Here is a 17,400-nt window from a genome sequence, read left to right on the forward strand (position 1 = left end):
ATGTGTTCAACAGTGTTTTCCACCACTGTGTGTTGTCTTGTGTTGTGTTGTGTTTTGCCGTGTTGTGTTGCCTGAGCTTTTCGATTTGTTCCAGAGGAGCAGAATTCTGGGATTTCCCACTCAGACTACAAACAATCTTGGCTACAGCAGCGGCGGCTGCAAGCAGGGAGGACGTGAGAGGCAGGAAATTGAATAAAACCAGGCCAGAAATCTACATGAAGCACATGATCCTGACCACTTTCTGTGTGTGTGTGTGTGTGTGTGTGTGTGCAGCAGCGGGAAGGAGTTGTGCAACAAGCACTTAGAAGAAACATCCTCTGATCCCAAGAAACTGTTGCAATCAAACAGGTAAGCAGACAACAGGGGGCGACGGTGACTCACAAGTGCGTCGCTGAAAGTGGCCCCGCCCCTACCCTCAGCGTTACTGTAGTACCGTAAGACCTCAGTCCACTGCTGTATAAACGAGTCTGTGACCCGGAAATGAAAAACTAGCAAAAAGACAGTTGAGTAAGAATTAGAAACAATTTCTAAATAATTTTAATGCATTTTGATTGAGTTTAACAACAACCTGAAATTTCAAGATAAAGTCACGAGGCAGTCATGTTTCCACTGTAACTCCTGGAAGAATGAAAGAAAAAACAAACGAACCCCCTTACTGCTAAATGCTAACTGCACTCACTTTGCTAGCTGCTAACCTTTGGCTCGGAGAGTCCAGAGAGTTTTTTTGTGCTTCCCTTCGTTTTTCCACCAAAGACTTCAACTCTCAGCGCAACACTGACTACGCTTACATGCACAGCTAATCGGATTTCTCACCTTGTCCCAGTACACATGCAGCTGAGAAAATCGAATTATTGGCGGGAACATGTCCTCCTCCCCAACACTAGGGGGCAATATAAGTCTTTTCAGCGTGTTCATTTCCGGTCGACCTCTTTCCCTCGCACAACAACAAAACAACTGGAGCGCGATTCAACGCCGGTGTCATGCCCGTGCTAGTTTTCAATTTAACAGGTTCACAGACATACGTAACATATTACTGACGATTTTACAGTTGCAGCCCACATCTACCACAGCAAATATACTCTTGGAAGTGAGCGCTATCTATCAGCTACCGAGACTCACAGCAAGCACGACTTTTCTCGGGTATTAGTAAATGAAGGCAGCATCCTGGTAACATTTTGATTTGGGCTGCCTGAGACAACTGCTTTCCCTCGGCCATCATGCTTTCTTTACTTGCATTAAAATTGCTAGGATGTTTGTGATTTTTTTTTTGGAAAACCCGCTGACGGCGGCACAGCAGCTGTTCGGTGAGGAAACTGACGATTTGGAGAGCAGACAGAAACGCTGTGTGCCGTTCGATTCTACACTCTGTGGCGTCACCGTGTCGAGTGATCCGGACCCTTCGTTCTCGGTGCGTTGGGAAAACAGACTGGTGGGAGAGGGTTTGTAATTGCAGTGTGTGGAGCTTCCGCAAAAAGCAATGAAACGTATCTACCGACTCCTTAAATAGAAGTAGAAAACACAACGGTACTGAGAGAGTTTTGAACGCATCACGGAGAGACAATTTCAGAATAACGCGCAGATCATTTGAGAGACTCTGTGGACTTGTGAAGGTGTTTAGAACCTCCAGGAAGGAACTACGAGCGCCAATTCCACTCCAGGTGAGAAGCGCCATTCTTCGGTATGAACTGGCGAGTTGTACAGAGCGCCGCGTTGTCGCAAACTCTATTCGGAGAACACAAATGGACTTAAGTTAAGGTTTGCGTACCGCCTCTGCAAAGGAACTGTTATGCACAAACTCGTAACGGCGCCACGCGTTGAAGAAGCTGGTGCCTTGATTGTTTCTGTTCCGGGGGCAGACGCTAAGCACAGGGGTGTGGACCATGCGCACACGCGACTATCTGGGCGTCTTGATCGGAGTTCTCCGACTGCAATCGGAGTTTGAGAACTCGGACGAAGGCGTTTGCTTGCACTTCAGTTGTCCGGTCGTAGTCGGGCTGAGGCAATCGTTTGCTTTTCTCCAGTGTCATGTAAACGTGGCGACTGCACCACAACATTCGACACGTGTCAGCCGTTGCACCAATAGGAAGCCTCCGCCGAATCAGAAGATTTGCAGCCTGTATAGAGGTCTATGAAAACTCCTGGTTCCAAACTTCCAACTGCTCCCCCAATCCGAGTCAAGTCCAGGAATCTTCTAAACACAGCGATCGAATGTCTCCGAGCAGAAACAGACTCAGCAGCGTGGCGCAGTCCTGTGTGTGTGTGTGTGTGTGTGTGTGTGTGTGTGTGTGTGTGTGTGTGTGTGTATTGTGCGTGAGTGTAGTGTGTGCGCGTGTCCGTGCGTGTATCAATCTTTAAAATGTGTGTTTGGACAGCCGAGGGGAATGTTGCTCAGGTTTCCCCTCCGAGAAAATATGTTGGTATTTCCTGAAAGTGCCAGGAGTGTCTGGAGCGGCAAACAGAAATGTGCGCAAATATTTGTGTGTGTGTGTGTGTGTGTGTGTCTGAAAGCTAAGCCTTTAACATCAAAAACGCCACATTCCTTTGAGCATAAAAAGTAATAGTGAATCGTAGTGAATTGTATCTAATACTTTTTGCTCTTTGCTGTTGACTTTTCTATACTCTGCTACACAATAATCAGCCAAGGCCACCTGTACTCAGTTGTTGTTATCAGAGGCTGGACCAACCGCTCGCTGACCCTAACGGCTCCCAAGGAAGTCGCTGATAACACAATTGTTTGTATCTGACTAGTTTTCTGTTCCAACTTTAAGTTCATAATAGACGGATACTGGACTTCCAATACGGTGGCACGGTGATTTTTCTTTCCCCAGTGGCCACTCGAGGTACTGCAGCCCCCCAAAAAAATCCCACGTGGACCAAAAAGCATTTTTCTCCATGGACTGCAATACAAAAACAACTGCCTGTAATACGGCTGACAATGTGACCTGACACACAGTTCATACTAATAAATTTCCCAACTCTATATTTTTAAACTATATAAATAAGTGAGTATACTTTTGATATTGTTTTAAGGGCCAGGAAAGACTTTTTTACCAGCATGACGTCACGGGCCGTCACCTGCCATGTCTCGGCTCGTTCTGATTGGCTGACGTGTCTTGATTCGTCATGGGAGTTGCAGATGCATGGTGGGAAGTGACACTACTGCACATGCTCTGTAGAGGGCCACATAATGCGGTAAGTCAGCCACCAGGGACTCAAAACCGCTTTCCCAGTTGTGCAACTTGACTGCCATGAATGAAGGAGTGAGTGAATGAGTTAAGGGACCGACGTGTTGGATTCTGGGGGGCCCTGAGTCATAGACGGGGGCCCCCTGCTGGCCCTCCCCGCTTCTTCACCTCCATAAGTTCTCCTCCCTCAACATACAACATTTTCTCCCAATGAGCCGCTCCTCTGTCCATCCTGCTTATGCTGATCTCTCTATATGAACAGAGGAGGTGGAGGGGGGGGAGGAGGAGGAGCTCTGGGAGACCCCCACCCCCTGACTCCTCACATCTGGAAGCCATCTTCTCCCTCCTTTCCTCCCTCCCTCCCTCCCTCTCTCACTCCTCCTTTCTGCCAGCGTCTCTCGCCCCCTTTTTACTTGCTCTCTACGTTGTAATGTAAATAACCCTGTAATCATTCTCCAGCATGTGTGTGTGTGATCCACCAGATCTGGAGCGCACTCCTCACATGGGCCCAACAACAGTCTGACACACACCCGCGCTCTCTGCTGTTGCGCGCACACACACACACACACACACACACACACACACACACACACACAGACAGAGCTGATGCTTCAATGAATCGATGAGATATTGACATTGATTCAATATTGATTTATCCTCCGACCCAGATGTCCTAGATGTCCTAGATGTCCTAGAAAACCAGTGCAGAGCGTCGCTACTGGTCCTGACTGGAGTCAGTCGACTGGGAGAAAAACTGCACCGGACTTTAGGAAATTACAACAAATCTTTGTGAATTGCTCTTGGAGGTGAATTAAGTATTGATCTTACCTGATCAACTGTTACTATTTAAACAGCTCCACAGAACCAGTCCTGTTACCCTGTTCATAAGTAAGGTCCCGTCCACACAGGAACGTTTTTTTGGTGGAAACGGTGAAGTATTTAACCGTTACGGCGTTTCGTCCACACGGCAACGGCGTTTTGGGTCCCCCGAAACTGTATTTTTTGAAAACGGTTCCCAGAGTGGGAAACCGCCGTTTCGTCATTGCCGTCTGGACAGTGAAAACGGCTTTTCCTTGTAAAACAATGACGTCATCGCACCGTCACTGTCATGTGACCACAAACAACAACGATAGCGGCGAGCGGAGTTGTCCTTATATCGCAGGCGCTTCGAGATTTGTTGGCAATATTACTACAAAACCTCAGACTCACTTTTTTTTCCCGCTACTCGCCATTGGCCATCGCCGTGGCTGTGTCAGCGTCTGTTAACAGCGCCACGTTTCGGTGTGGCATACGCATTACATCGTTTTCACCCACCGTTCCGTTTCCATCTGCCAGCGTGTGGACGCGACTTTTTTCGACCCTGGGAAAGAAAAAAAATGGCAATGGACGGGGCCTAAGTTTGCAACTTGACTCACTGTCTGAATCTGGATTAGGTAGAATTCTTAGAACTACGAGTCATTTCCCGCCAAGTTAAGTCAGGTTAGTATTATTCTTTTGCTGACATTTTTTGAACATTTACAAAACTAGTTAGGTTCAGCCAATAAGCCAAAGTGGCATCCATGAGTTTTCTAGCTCGCTAGCTTAGCATCACACTTCCAGGCAGCAACAGCAGCAGCAGCAGCCGCCGGTGGTCCGAGCCGCACAAACCGACATGTCTGAACGATCCAGCTGAAATCGGAGACGGAGGCGAATATTTTGCGGTCTTGACACACCAAAGTCCTCGGGCACTTCTTGCCAGAACTGATTTACAAGAATCAGTTCCCTTATGAAACACACGTGGCTTCACTTTACTTTACTTGTTGCTGACGCCAACTGAACCGAACCCGAGCCTCGGAGATCCTGACGTATCGTTCAAAAAGTCTGAAATAAACAAACAAAGAAAAAAAAAACCTATGAAGAAGAAATGACCTCTGACCTCTGCTACCTGCGTGATTGCAGCTCCTTTAAGACACGTAAAGGGGACGACAAAGCAACAGTTTCAAGACAAACAGAAGTTCACCAACACCATTTTTTGGGGGATCAATGAAGTTTCTTTGGGATAAGGATGCAGGCCAGTCCCCAAATACTCAAACATGAGCACAATACAAGACCTTTAAAATGATTTTTTTTCCCCCCCTTCTGCGACTTAGCTGTGACAAACACGCTGAGCTCACTCTTTATCTGACTAAACGCCCTTTAATAAAAACAGGAAATCCTGCCCGGCTCAAAGTCTAAAAAAAAAAAGAAAAAAAAAACAGCTTTCTCCACCAGCGGAGAGAACTTTCAGAGGGCTGACAGCAACGTAATGGGTCGTCTGATTGGGCCTCGGCAACAAAAGGGGACGGGGCTTGTTAAGTGACCCAGTGACAGACAGCACTAATCAGGCCCCGTAATAATAGGGATGGGCCTGTGAGAGTAGACCGACCACACACACACGTTGAGAAGTCATCTTTATCAATCCTCCTGATCAGATTAGCTGCTCTGACGGCTTTAAGCTGATGTTTAGGCTCATAATTCTAACTGCATCATCCCTCTGTGGAGGCCCTTTCATCCAGCCAGTGACACGATCCGCAGCAGCAGCAGCAGCCGTGTCGCCGGCAGCAGATCAATAAAAGCCTTTCATCCTCTCACGCCCAGCAACAACACGACTCTATTCTGAATCGACGGGCGTCTGCGTGGAGGATTACAGCACGGTGAAAGATAACCGTCTAATCTGGAGCGTCCGTCCTTGACCGGCCCGGCCCCGCAGCCACACAACACTGAGCTCTGTCTCTCAACACACACACAAACACACAGAGTGTGATGTCACAGGGAGGAATGACTGAGCGAGAAGCAGAGAAGAAGAACGAGGGCAAGTTGAGATGTGAGTCAGTGGAAGTGAAAAAAAGAGGAGAGGGATTTTTTTTCTGGGGGCGGGGGGGATACAAGTGAAGATTTCAACACATCATCACCAAGTCACCCAGTCAGCACAGTTAGACACATTCCACCCCTTCATTCATCTCCTCTATGATAGAATAGAGTAGAGTAGAATGCCTTTTATTGTCACTATACACATGTACAATGAGATTGATTGAGAGCAGTTCTTTCGGTGCAAACCTCCATATGGTAAAAAAAAAAAAAAAAAAAAGTTTCAATGATATCAGCACACAGCGGAGGCTAAACCTCTGGAATGGTCCTTGCAGCTGATCTTCAAACGCTCTTCTGAAGGTTGAAGAGCCATTTGAAGAAAAAAAAAATCATTGATGAGTTTGGTGTGTGTCAGTGACCAAACTCCCTGTCCACTGTGACCGCTGAGTCCACCGTGTCCAGGGTGTGTTACACTGATGGTGCGGGGAGGGGGGGGGGGGGATCCTAAAAGATCTCAGCAAGAGAGAAGCAGCCTGCTGAGAAACTTCAACAGCCGTGTTTACGGAAGCTGTTCAGAGAGCACTTCAACCCCCGGCACCGCCTCACACAACACATTAAAACACCTAACAACAACAACAACAACTGCTGCTGCTGCTGCAAACAAAAGGGAGGATCTGAGAAGGTGAGAAACAGTGAGGACCTCACCAGAAGACTCATCGATCAGCCTTCAGACGGCGCCGAGTGCAACATCTAGTCCCCAAACAGCACAAGTCGGAGGGATATTAGTGATGAAAAAGTAAAAGAAAAAGAAAAAAGGGAAAAGAGGAAAAAGAAAAGTTTGCCGCGAGCTCGGCAACTCTTACCGTGAGTGCTGCTGCAGCTCGAACGGCGGCCTCAGACTGAAGTCATCCCGCAGGGAGCGCAGCCACGACGACATCAGCTCCGTTATTGCTCGAATGATTGGATTATTTGTCTCGGCCGGTCCAGCCCCGAAGTCCTCCGCTCCCTGGCGCCGCCTTCACGGACGCCTCGGACTGTTCAGCTCTCTAGAAAACGGCGGAGCGCAGCATTGTTGGGAGCTTATATGTAGACGAAGTGTGTGTGTGTGTGTGTGTGTGTGGGGGGGGGGGGGGGGGGGGTTGGTTAAATATGTAAAGAAGAAGAAGAAGAAGAAGAAGAAGAAGAAGAAGAAGAAGAAGAAATTATGTCATATTTTGTGTCCTTCCAAAAGTGCGTTATCCTTTTTTAATCAAAGTTCAGTCTGTCTACCGTCGTCCTTTATTTCTTTTACAAGGGAAATATGTGCAACACCTGTGACCTATTCCGCACATGGCTAGATTGAATAAGAAACTTTACAATGGCTTAACAAAAAGAAAAAGTAGTAACCAATACTGCGGAGATTTGATGAGGAGTCTGAACTGCTCAGACCGATCTGCCGTGCCAGGATACGACTTGCAACTTCGTTAATCATTTTTACTTGATTTTGACGAGCGACACTCAAAGGCACCACTGGTACAAAAAAAAATGAAGAACCGCCCCGCTGGAGATAAAACTGGCGTCCACTGTACAAATAATGTAAGCAAAAGATTAAATCACACAGAAATTACGTATTTTGTGTGCAGTGAATATATCCGCCTGGTCTCAAAGAATCTCTCATAAGTCCACTGCTCAGTACAGTTCTGTCTCTGGAGGACTGAGTGTCAGAGGAGTGAAGGAGGAGGAAGACACAAGAAGAAAAATAAAAATAACACGTGACGTGGTAAAAAAGAAACAAAAACGAAAAAAACATCGACACTCTGAGACCTTTAAAACAACATGTGTAGCTCTCATATCCAGACTGTCCCAGAACTCACCTCAGTGCCACTGCAGGTGATGCTGGTGGCCTGTTTTTATTGCAAGAGAGGTCAGAGGTCATCCAAACGTCCAGTGAGCTCTCAAAAGAGATGGAAGAAGATTCAAAAAATAATAATCTTCAGTTGACTGCAGTATTTTTTCACAGTGTTTACAGCAATCCTGCAATTCTTTCTTTAGAATGTAAAACCATGCCAGACCCTGCTTTGACTCCCATAGTTTCGAGGTGGGCCTGGACAGTTTTCAGAGGTAGGTAGGAACAGCCTGAGGCTTCCTATTGCGGGAGCCACACATGAAGAATGATGTACCGAAGAAGAAGAAGATTTTTTTTTTTTTTTGAAAAATAACATTTATTTGCCGCTCTCATTTCCATTAATCAATCAAACTAAATAAATAAATAAATAAATATATAAATAAAAAAATATATATATATTTTTTTTTTTACACAAGCACGTCACTAAAAAATAATTCCCCCTCTGTCACCGCACACAATGCACAGTTAGAAGAAGAAGAAGACACTTACCAAGAAAATCAATCACCTCTGCTCAGGAAAAGCCCACTAATGCTGTTTATTCTTCTTCAAATGTGAAATGACGTCTAGTTCTGGGAGGAAAGATACCTTGATATTTTTATAGCAGCAGCTGTGAACTCACAACTTTATCCAAACACTGACTGGGAAGCTGGATCTTTTTATTATGATTCCTAAGAGACAGAAGTCCATCATCGGCTAACAGGAATGAAGCAGCCTACAACTGAGGGAGAGCGATAAGCCAGACTTTGTATGCCTGCCACTGCTATTAATTACTCTGACATATTTGTAGAGCTTATATTGTGCAATGACATTGACAGCAACCGCAATTTGCCAGAGACAGGAAACAATGTTTGACTTATTAAAGTGACAGGCAGTAAGTAGATATCATAGAATCTTTTCAGGATCACTACTGCCATCTAGTGGCTGTCTGGTTTAGTTTAAGCCGGAACGGAGAGAAGTGTGTTCTGTGCCTATTACAGGGTGGTTTGATGGCTTAAAGTGTGATACTGTGTTATGTTAAGGTCTCCAAGGGCTGGTTGTTATGAAGGGATTCACTAGGCTGAACTTGGGTTGGATCTCTTGCCAGGCCATGCAAAAAAAAAATAAAATCATAAATTATCCTCCCGCTCCCACATCCTTTAAAAAATAGTAAAAGAAAAACGGTAAAGATAAAATTGGAAATGGAACAAAATGCTAATGCTCTGACAGGTTTTCTATCCAAACATTTAATAACGGTGAAGTATGTGAGGCTGTGCACTCACAACGCTACAAAAGGTTAAAACACATTTTGAAAAAAATCTTTTAAAAACAAAAAAATAATAAAAGATATGTGGTCTGTCCAAGAGGACGGGACGTTACAGCCGTCCAGCCTCTTTGAACTTGTTCAGAAGTCCGTGTTCGGCACTGAGGGGGAAGTAGAGGGTGGCCGATCTGTAGTAGTCGCACTTGAACTGGAGATTCTGGATGACGTCGGCCAGCAGGTGAGCCCGCTCCACGCCGCAGCCTGGTGCGTCGTAGCTGAGCCGGGTGAAGTGGACGTGGAGGTGGTAGTAGGAGGGCTGGTAGTGCAGGTAGACCCTCAGCTTGGAGGCCGGCAGCTTGTAGCGCTCAAGGATGACTTCCTGAAAGACAACGAGGTCCTTCCATGGTGACTGATCCAACATAATGTGACCCTGTAGTGCTGCCAAAGCACTCGTGGACAGACGGAGGTTCTTCACAGTGACACCGTCCCTCACCTGTCCCTTCTGGAAGATGTTCTGCAGCAGCGGTAGATGTTCCGAGGTCAGGTCTCTGAGGCTCTTGATGTTCCTCTTGTTCACAATGGCGATCAGATACAAATCATCTGTCTGGAGGTAGTATGCAAAGTGTATTTTCAATCATAAAGCACCAGCCATCACACGACAGAACTACAGTTCTCGTGATGTAGTTTCTTTGCTTGGATTCCATAAGCAATCCCACAATATCCCAATAAATCCAACAATAAATAAAATGAATTAGTTACTTTCTATTTTTATCATTTTAAGCACGCTTTCCCCATTAACAATATTTAAGGCTACAAAGGACATGTGACAGCTGGGATTAATTGTTGGTGATACAACCCTACTTTGGTTTGATTGACCTTGATTAATCACTGATTTGAAGAGGCAATTTCCTTCCTCAGGTGCTGCAACATCATGCAAAACTTAAAATGTAAAAAAAAAAAAAAAAGAAATCATTTGTTGTGGAAGAAGAAGAAGAAAACCCCATGACAACATTGTCATTCCTTGTTAACAAATAAATAAAAACAAAACAAATATCAGCATCACACAACGCTTCTATTTAATCTTATTTCGTAGCTTTGTTATGCAGTACATTATGCACTAGTTCACCTGTTTCTGGTCCCACTTGAAATCCGGGAGGAGGATGAAGCCGACCTCAGGGTCCTGGTCCTCGTACACGACCCTTTCGCTCTCAGCCTTCTTCTCCAGGATGTTGTAGACCCACTGTGAGAGCAGCGAGACAGCCGGAGGAAATCCTCAGTCACACAAACAAACACACAGACACAGAAGAATGAATGAAGTCCTATGAATTGACAGCGACCGTACCTGCACGCCGAGGCAGAGCTTCTCCACGTACGGCAGAGTGATAGAGCCGTAGTCGTCTTCTCGCTCCTCCACCAGAAAGGTCTCCTGACGTCGGTACTTCTTCACGTGGTTCTCAGTGGCCGGACACACCACGGTGGTCTTGATTTCTACAATAACAACAACAGAAACCCTGGTTAATATCTGGGTGGCATCCAGGTGATCCACCAACCAACCATCCATCCATCCATCAGTACCTACCACTGAGGTGAGCCGGTGCCTGCAGCCTGTAGGTGCTGTAGATGTCGTTCCTCATGTCCAGCTCCAGCCTGGAGCCGCTGAAGATCTCGGCCAGGTTCTCCTCCCTGATGGGGGTTTTCTCCATGATGACGACAGCCTCCTGGTTGTCCAGCTGCGTGATTGTGAGCATCTCGTTCATCAGTAAACATGGCTATGCATCGATTCAAAGACGCGACAGTAGCTCAAGCTAAAGGAGGCTAAAGCAGCCGTGAAACGTTCTCAAACCTTCCCATGGACGAATATCTTCTTCTCCCGGGCAGAGTCGTTCAGGATTTGTGACGTCACAAACCCAGACAAAATGTTTCTTTTGCATGCCGGTTCCCCCTCGCCGTGGTCTCCTTGGCCGTCTGTGACGTCACACTTGGCTCTCTTAGCATTCAGCTGCGACTCTTCATTCTCCGGAGTATCTCCCTCGCGGTTGGCGGCGACGTCTGACATGTTGCGGCTGTTATTTCTGTTGACTGGAGGTTCAAAATTGACGTACCTCTCCCCTTCTTCCCGGTTCTCTTCCTCATCTCATTGGATTCGCTCCTTTGTCTTGCTTGTCTTGTGTTTCGAACGCGACACTGTGACGCACTACCGCCGCCAAGTGGTTCGGAGACATTTTGACGTGCTCCTATTTCTCCTTTTCACACAAACTGTCTAGTAAACCAAAAACCAATAATTCCACTTCACTTATCAAGCGACCCCTTTTCTGGCAGATCCATTAAAAACTCATTATTTCCAGAATTTCTCGCTCAAATATTATATTATTATTATTATTATTATTATTATTATTATTATTATTATTATTATTATTATTATTATTGTTATTCAGCGACTTCACCTCTTCTCAATGATTACCTCAAGCTTGAATTAACAACTTTATGAAATCTGCCTATTGAGTTGCATGTGCTCTTTGAAGAGTAGAATAGAATAATATATAATAACATAATTTTTTTTTAAAAAACAACTGAATCTTTATTTTCCACCACAGTGGAGAAGAATTACAGTCGTGAGAATCAGAACCAGTCATACAAACTCACAGGTGCATGAAGTGATGGACTGTCATGGGCAAGATGCAGCAAAAGTGAGATACAATATTTTTATTAATGCAGAAACAGCAGGGCACTTCAGGTCAATACATCAGAAGGTCAAAATGATCAAAATGAGTTTTGTGGTTTGCCCACAAATTTCGCCTCCGACAAACAAACAATGGAACAAATCTATTTAAGACCTCTTCCTCTGAAGGAGCGAAAATTAGAGCAGCACCATGACCATTTAGCTAAAACTAGTTCAAAATTATTTTTTTTTATTCATTTGTTGTGTAATGCGGAGAATGGGACCCCTACCCTTGACACAGCGCCCCCGCTGGTACAGTGTAGGATCACACAACCTCGGTTGCCTGCCCAGATGTCCGTGCAGTCTTCTTGCTCGGCTGCTTGTGGCTCTGTCACCGTAACAGACATGAGTAGTATTGAGGTAGCTGAATTCGTGTGGTCAGACATGAGGCTGTCAGAAGGTTTCATGATGGTAAAGTGCTGCTGGTTGATCTTGTCAGAGATGTTGGGCAGGCAACCCAAGTCCTCTACCAGATTCAGACGGACAAACTCAGCGTTGGAGCTTCTGCTCTTCCCGACAAAAGTATCACATGATCCACAAATGAAAAAAAATAACAAAAATAAGCTGACTGAGGACTTTGAATACAACAAGCCACCAGATATAGACGACACTGGAGCACGATTCACGTAACACTCAATCAAGAAAGACAAAAAAAAAAGGCAAAACTCATCCTTTTCCTGTAAACACAGACCTTCAGCTGCAGAAGGGTCAAAGCACCAGAGCTTCCCTGAACTTTATTCCCTGAGTTTAGAGGTCTGTTATTTTAGGTCTGTGTTCACATGACCTATTTGACAGACTGGGAAGCTGAAACTGAACGCGCCTTATCTACTATCTATCTATACTAATCATTTGTGTTAATAAAAAACAATAACACAGTTAGTCTGAAATGACCAGTGACCTCCCATCAGTAAATATGAAAACATACAGCGATACAGTGGCTTTTCGCCATTAACAATTTTTTAATTCCCATGATGTCTAACTCCTGTATCTTGTACCATTTTCTTATAAATTAAGAATAAATACCCTTGAAATCCTATTTTCTTTTTTAAAAAGAAAATCAGTCCAGACGCACTGCAACGCAGGTCAAAGCCTCCCGGCCTCTTTGAACTTGTGCAGCAGTCCGTGGTCTTCGCTCAGGGGGAAGTACAGTGTCCGCGACTTGTAATAGTCGGAATTAAAATGCAGGTTTTGGATGACGTCGGCCAGCAGGTGGGCGCAGTCCATACCGCAGCCCGGCGCCTCGTAGCTCAGCTTGGTGAAGTAAAAGTGCAGGTGGTAGTACGACGGCTGGTAGTGCAGGTAGGCCCTCAGTTTGCAGGCCGGAAGGTTGTACTGCTGAAGGATGATTTCCTGAACCACCAAGCAAGGCAAGAAATGTTTGTTAAAACGCTCGAGACAAGTGAACGATCCAAAAGTCTGGTCGTGAACAGACGATCAATAATAATAACCAAACCTCACCTGTCCTTTCTGGAAGACGTTCTTCAGCAGAGGCAGATGGTCTGACGTCAGGTCTCTGAGACTTCTAATGTTCCTCTTATTCACGATGGCAATCAGATACAAATCATCCACCTGGAGATAGAAAAAAGTTAATGAAGAATGAATGACAATAATTAAAATTACAAGAATTGTAATCATTATTATAGTTATTGAATTAGGTCAAAGAAAAGTAAATAATAATAAGTCAAAGTCAAAGATTGTCACATCCCGAATGATGCGAAATTTGTCCTCTGCATTTGACCCATCCCCTGAGGAATAATAATAATAATAATAATAATAATAATAATAATAATAATAATGATAATAATAATTAGAAGAAGAAGAAGAAGAAGAAGAAGAAGAAGAAGAAGAAGAAGAAGAAGAAGAAGAAAATTCTTCATCCACAGTCATATCCTCTTAGCTAATGGTTGCTTGGTCATGCAGGATGGTGACTCTAGTGATGATGGTCCACCCACATGCACTTCTCTGCGTTTGATTGAAATGTTGTTGTTTTTTTAATAAATGAATGAAAAGATGCACAGATGTAGAAATATTCCTTTTCATTTATCAATCAACATCTGGTGTAAAGCATCACCTGTTTCTGGTCCCACTTGAAGTGTGGCAGGAGGATGAAGCCGACCTCTGGGTCGGGGTCCTCGTACACGATGCCTTCAGTTTCTGCCTTCTTTTCCAGGATGTTGTAGACCCACTGCGGAGATAAGAAAAAGAAAACAGCAAATTATAAATATGCATATATTTATATGTATGTTCTTCTTCTAGTTGTAGGAAGTCTGATGCCCACTACCTGCACACTGCAACAGTTCTCATCGATGTAGGGCAGCGTGATGCTGTGATAATCCGCCTCCGTCTCCTCCACCAGGAAGGTCTCCTGCCGCTGGCACCTCTTCAGATTGTCCTCTGTGGGTGGAGACACTACCAAAACCTTGATTTCTGTGACACACAATCCGTGTGGGAGGAAAATGTGAAGTGGAAATTTTAACAACGTTGATACATTTTTCTTAAAGGCCCAATCGATGACCTTTGCTGACCACTCCGTACCGTTGAGGTGCGAGGGTGCCTGCAGCCTGTAGGTGCTGTAGATGTCATTCCTCAGCTCCAGCTCCAGCCTGGAGCCCGTGAAGATCTCGGCCAGGTTCTCCTCCCTGATGGGGCTCTTCTCCATGATGACAAGAGCCTCCTGGTTGGCAAGCTGACACGGACACACGAGTTTTTGCATCTACCACAACTTTTATTACTAGAGACTGCCCACAGTACTTTAAAGGTCCTGTGTGTAATACATGGCTTGATTTAGATTTTCATATTGATAAGTTTAATATACTGCCTATCAATACAATAATAAAGATGTACAATTGCAGTACAATAAAAGCAATTTGGTTTTCCTACCCATTCTCATGTATATAAGAATATTGCTGGATTAATAAGAGTCTTGCTGCCAGTTAGCTGCAATCTTGCACCACCATGTTTTCTAAGCAAGTCTGGTGTGGTCAAACCAGCTGCCTGACAGCATGTTTAGTAATTAGGGTGACTGCTCGCGTCTTCAGAAAAATCAATGAAGAAGGTGGACTAGGTATTCAGGTTTGGGTGTGTAGGCCACCGTAGTTTACTGGCAAACTTAGGAGAGGAAGGGAGAGTGAAAGAGGGCTGCAATCTAAAATGTAACCACTTCATGTCACTGTTCTTCAAGATCTCCAAGTATTCCACACGTAACCTTTAAAACCAGTCTGACAATGATAACGTGCCATCTTCAAATGGACTGCCTATGTGGTTTATATAATGCTGCTATTATATAATTGCTGTGCGGCAAAGCTTTGAGACCTTTCCATGGATGAAGATGATCTTCTCTCGGGGCAAATACTTCAAGATTTTGGATGTTTTGAAACCGCACAGAAAGTTTTCACACTCTGATTCCTTCTTGCTTTTTCCCTCTGTTTCAACTTGACCTCCCGTCTCCATCACGTCTCACTCGTTCACCGGTGCGGACACCAAAACTATTTTGGGGGGGTTCGTTCACGCTACTCAAATGCCTCAAGTGTCACTCTAAGTGCCAATTATAAATTCCATCATCATCATCGTCTCCCTTTTGCCATATAATAAAAGAATTTTGAGATTTAAGTCAGAATTTTGAGATTAAAGCCAGAATTTTGACCTTGATCAAAGAGTCCTGGACTGGCTGCTGGTCTCAGGCACAGAGGACGTGGATGGATGTTTTCTGAAGATCATGATTGAATGGACTGATGCTTTAAAACATTTTTTATTTTTTTTAATTATAGCAAATTATGTAAAAATGTGAGGGACAGTCAACGATTTTCGAGAGCGGTCGACTTCTACGGCGAGTATTTCTGTGAGTTTGTTTCCAGATATTGTTGTCTGTGCAATTGGATGCGCCACACAATGGTTGTGTGTGTCTGGTGTGTGTGTGTGTGTCTGTGTGTGTGTGTGTGTGTGTGTTTGTGTGTTTGTGTGTGTGTGTGAGAGAGAGAGAGAGAGAGAGAGAGAGAGAGAGAGAGAGAGAGAGAGAGAGAGAGAGAGAGAGAGATTGATGGCCTTTGTAAGTGTGCGTGAGCTGTAACCAGTTGGACGGCTGCAGCCCAGATGTCTCTTCTGGGAGAGTTAGGTAACTGCTGCTGCTGCCCTACTTCTCATGCACACACACACACACACACACACGCATAGAAATGCGGCTCCTAGAGCAGCAAGGATGCACAGTGTGTGTGTGTGTGTGTGTGTGTGTGTGTGTGTGTGTGTGTGTGTGTGTGTGTGTGTGTGTGGCCTGCTTGGTGCTGCTGACCTTCTCCTTTACAGTTTATGCAACCGGCCAACTGGGCAGAACAGATACGAGGAGGAGGAGGAGGAGGAGGAGGAGTGAAGATCTGAAAGTCCAAATCAGGACACTCAGTCTTGTTGGGGTGACCTGCCGCCAAAAGAGAGATAAGCCCACCGTTGAAGTTTGAACGTTAAAGTTTCAAAAAATGCACTAACTGGAAATAATCATGTGCTTCTTCGAAACTTGCCTTGAAATGCAGTTGATTGTGATGAACAAGGGAAAGAAATATAAACAGCCGCTGTGTCGACCTTAACGGTCGAACACCAGTGACACGCCTGTAAGGTCACTTTTCTTTACTTTTTTACTTTACTGTATGTTGAAGCAATGAAATTCCATTTGAATCGATAATGAAATAAAGTATCTCTGTAACATGCGTTGACCTAAATCTGGTGAATCACACACACTCCCCAACCTCTGACCTCCTTCCACGCGCAGCCGCCATGAAGACGGAGGTTGGGACTCGTCAGGAAGCATATTTGTGGTTCCTGTGGCTCGCAGTGTTTTCTGTTTTGTTTCGTTTTTTGCTGCTCCTAACCAGCCACCAGTCTGACTGTAGCCTTTTTAAAGATAGAGCAATTTAAAGAGGCCAAATTTGAGAGGAAATCCGGAGAAAATATGTACATTAGCTTTGGTTTCATGGTCAGCACCGCCATGAAAATACAGCATCTAACTTAGAATACTGAATTGTATTGTCTTCCTCTTCTTCTTTTTTTTTTTTTTTTTTTTACCAAGACAGAGAATCATAAGATTGAAACAGTTGAACGTTTCGATCAATGGGCAGAGGACGAAGAAATAACAACAAAATTCTGGATCTTTCTGTTCATGTAGCAATTAGCTAATTGCAGCAGGGAACTTTTTTTTTTTTTTTTAAATAAATGCACTGCATAATAGCGTTTGAGCGGCCTTGTGAATGATTGATCTCACCGCCAGTGATGTAACCGGATGCCTGGATATCTACCAAAGATCTGCTCTTCGTGAACAAACCACACGAGGCATCGCTCTCTGCCATTTAACCTGAACCAAACAACCTGCTGCTGCACCTTCACACTCCTGCAGACATGACGCAGACAACAATTATATTTATTATTAGTTTATTTTTGTGTTTTTGTATTTTTTTTCTTTTTTTTTTTTTTAAAAAAGGACATGTTTTACACATACATACATTCGTCATGTACAAAGTTCAGCCGGACACATTTCGAGGCCGTGGAGTCTCGGAGAGGATGT

General features: G+C 44.6%; 3 protein-coding genes across 11 annotated transcripts in view; all 3 read right to left on the minus strand.

Annotated features, from left to right (window-relative positions):
* LOC142899687 (uncharacterized) overlaps window positions 1-7,032 on the minus strand; it is a 40,081-nt gene extending 33,049 nt beyond the window's left edge. For 2 of the 8 annotated variants that reach the window (XM_076043401.1, XM_076043400.1), the window contains exon 1: window positions 6,875-7,032. In XM_076043401.1, the coding sequence (XP_075899516.1) occupies window positions 6,875-6,948 (74 nt within the window). In that variant the 5' untranslated portion in view covers window positions 6,949-7,032. The remainder of the gene's footprint in view (window positions 1-6,874) is intronic. The other 6 variants (XM_076043405.1, XM_076043403.1, XM_076043415.1 and 3 more) reach the window with 4 other exon arrangements.
* Window positions 7,033-9,101: 2,069 nt separating this feature from the next.
* Window positions 9,102-11,295, minus strand: LOC142899750 (m7GpppX diphosphatase-like). Its single transcript, XM_076043506.1, has 6 exons — window positions 10,980-11,295; window positions 10,716-10,866; window positions 10,479-10,624; window positions 10,263-10,376; window positions 9,630-9,740; window positions 9,102-9,515 (listed from the first exon to the last, which is right to left on the minus strand). Exons 1-6 carry the CDS (start codon window positions 11,190-11,192, stop codon window positions 9,249-9,251), a joined length of 1,002 nt encoding a protein of 333 aa, XP_075899621.1. The 5' UTR covers window positions 11,193-11,295; the 3' UTR covers window positions 9,102-9,248.
* Window positions 11,296-12,025: 730 nt separating this feature from the next.
* LOC142899762 (m7GpppX diphosphatase-like) lies at window positions 12,026-15,420 on the minus strand. Of its 2 annotated transcripts, none has more exons than XM_076043523.1 (6): window positions 15,168-15,420; window positions 14,391-14,541; window positions 14,137-14,249; window positions 13,927-14,040; window positions 13,314-13,424; window positions 12,026-13,205 (listed from the first exon to the last, which is right to left on the minus strand). In XM_076043523.1, the coding sequence occupies exons 1-6, from the start codon at window positions 15,303-15,305 to the stop codon at window positions 12,939-12,941; spliced, it is 894 nt and encodes a 297-aa protein (XP_075899638.1). In that variant the 5' UTR covers window positions 15,306-15,420; the 3' UTR covers window positions 12,026-12,938. The 2 variants fall into 2 exon arrangements, with proteins under 2 accessions (XP_075899638.1, XP_075899637.1); XM_076043522.1 differs by having other exon boundaries at window positions 14,137-14,282; window positions 15,168-15,418.
* Between the last annotated feature and the right edge of the window lie 1,980 nt (window positions 15,421-17,400).

The sequence above is a fragment of the Nelusetta ayraudi genome, unplaced genomic scaffold (genome assembly GCF_046127955.1).
Source record: "Nelusetta ayraudi isolate G7.1 ecotype Tasmania unplaced genomic scaffold, CSIRO-AGI_Nayr_v1 ptg000075l, whole genome shotgun sequence".
Taxonomy (NCBI): domain Eukaryota; kingdom Metazoa; phylum Chordata; class Actinopteri; order Tetraodontiformes; family Monacanthidae; genus Nelusetta; species Nelusetta ayraudi.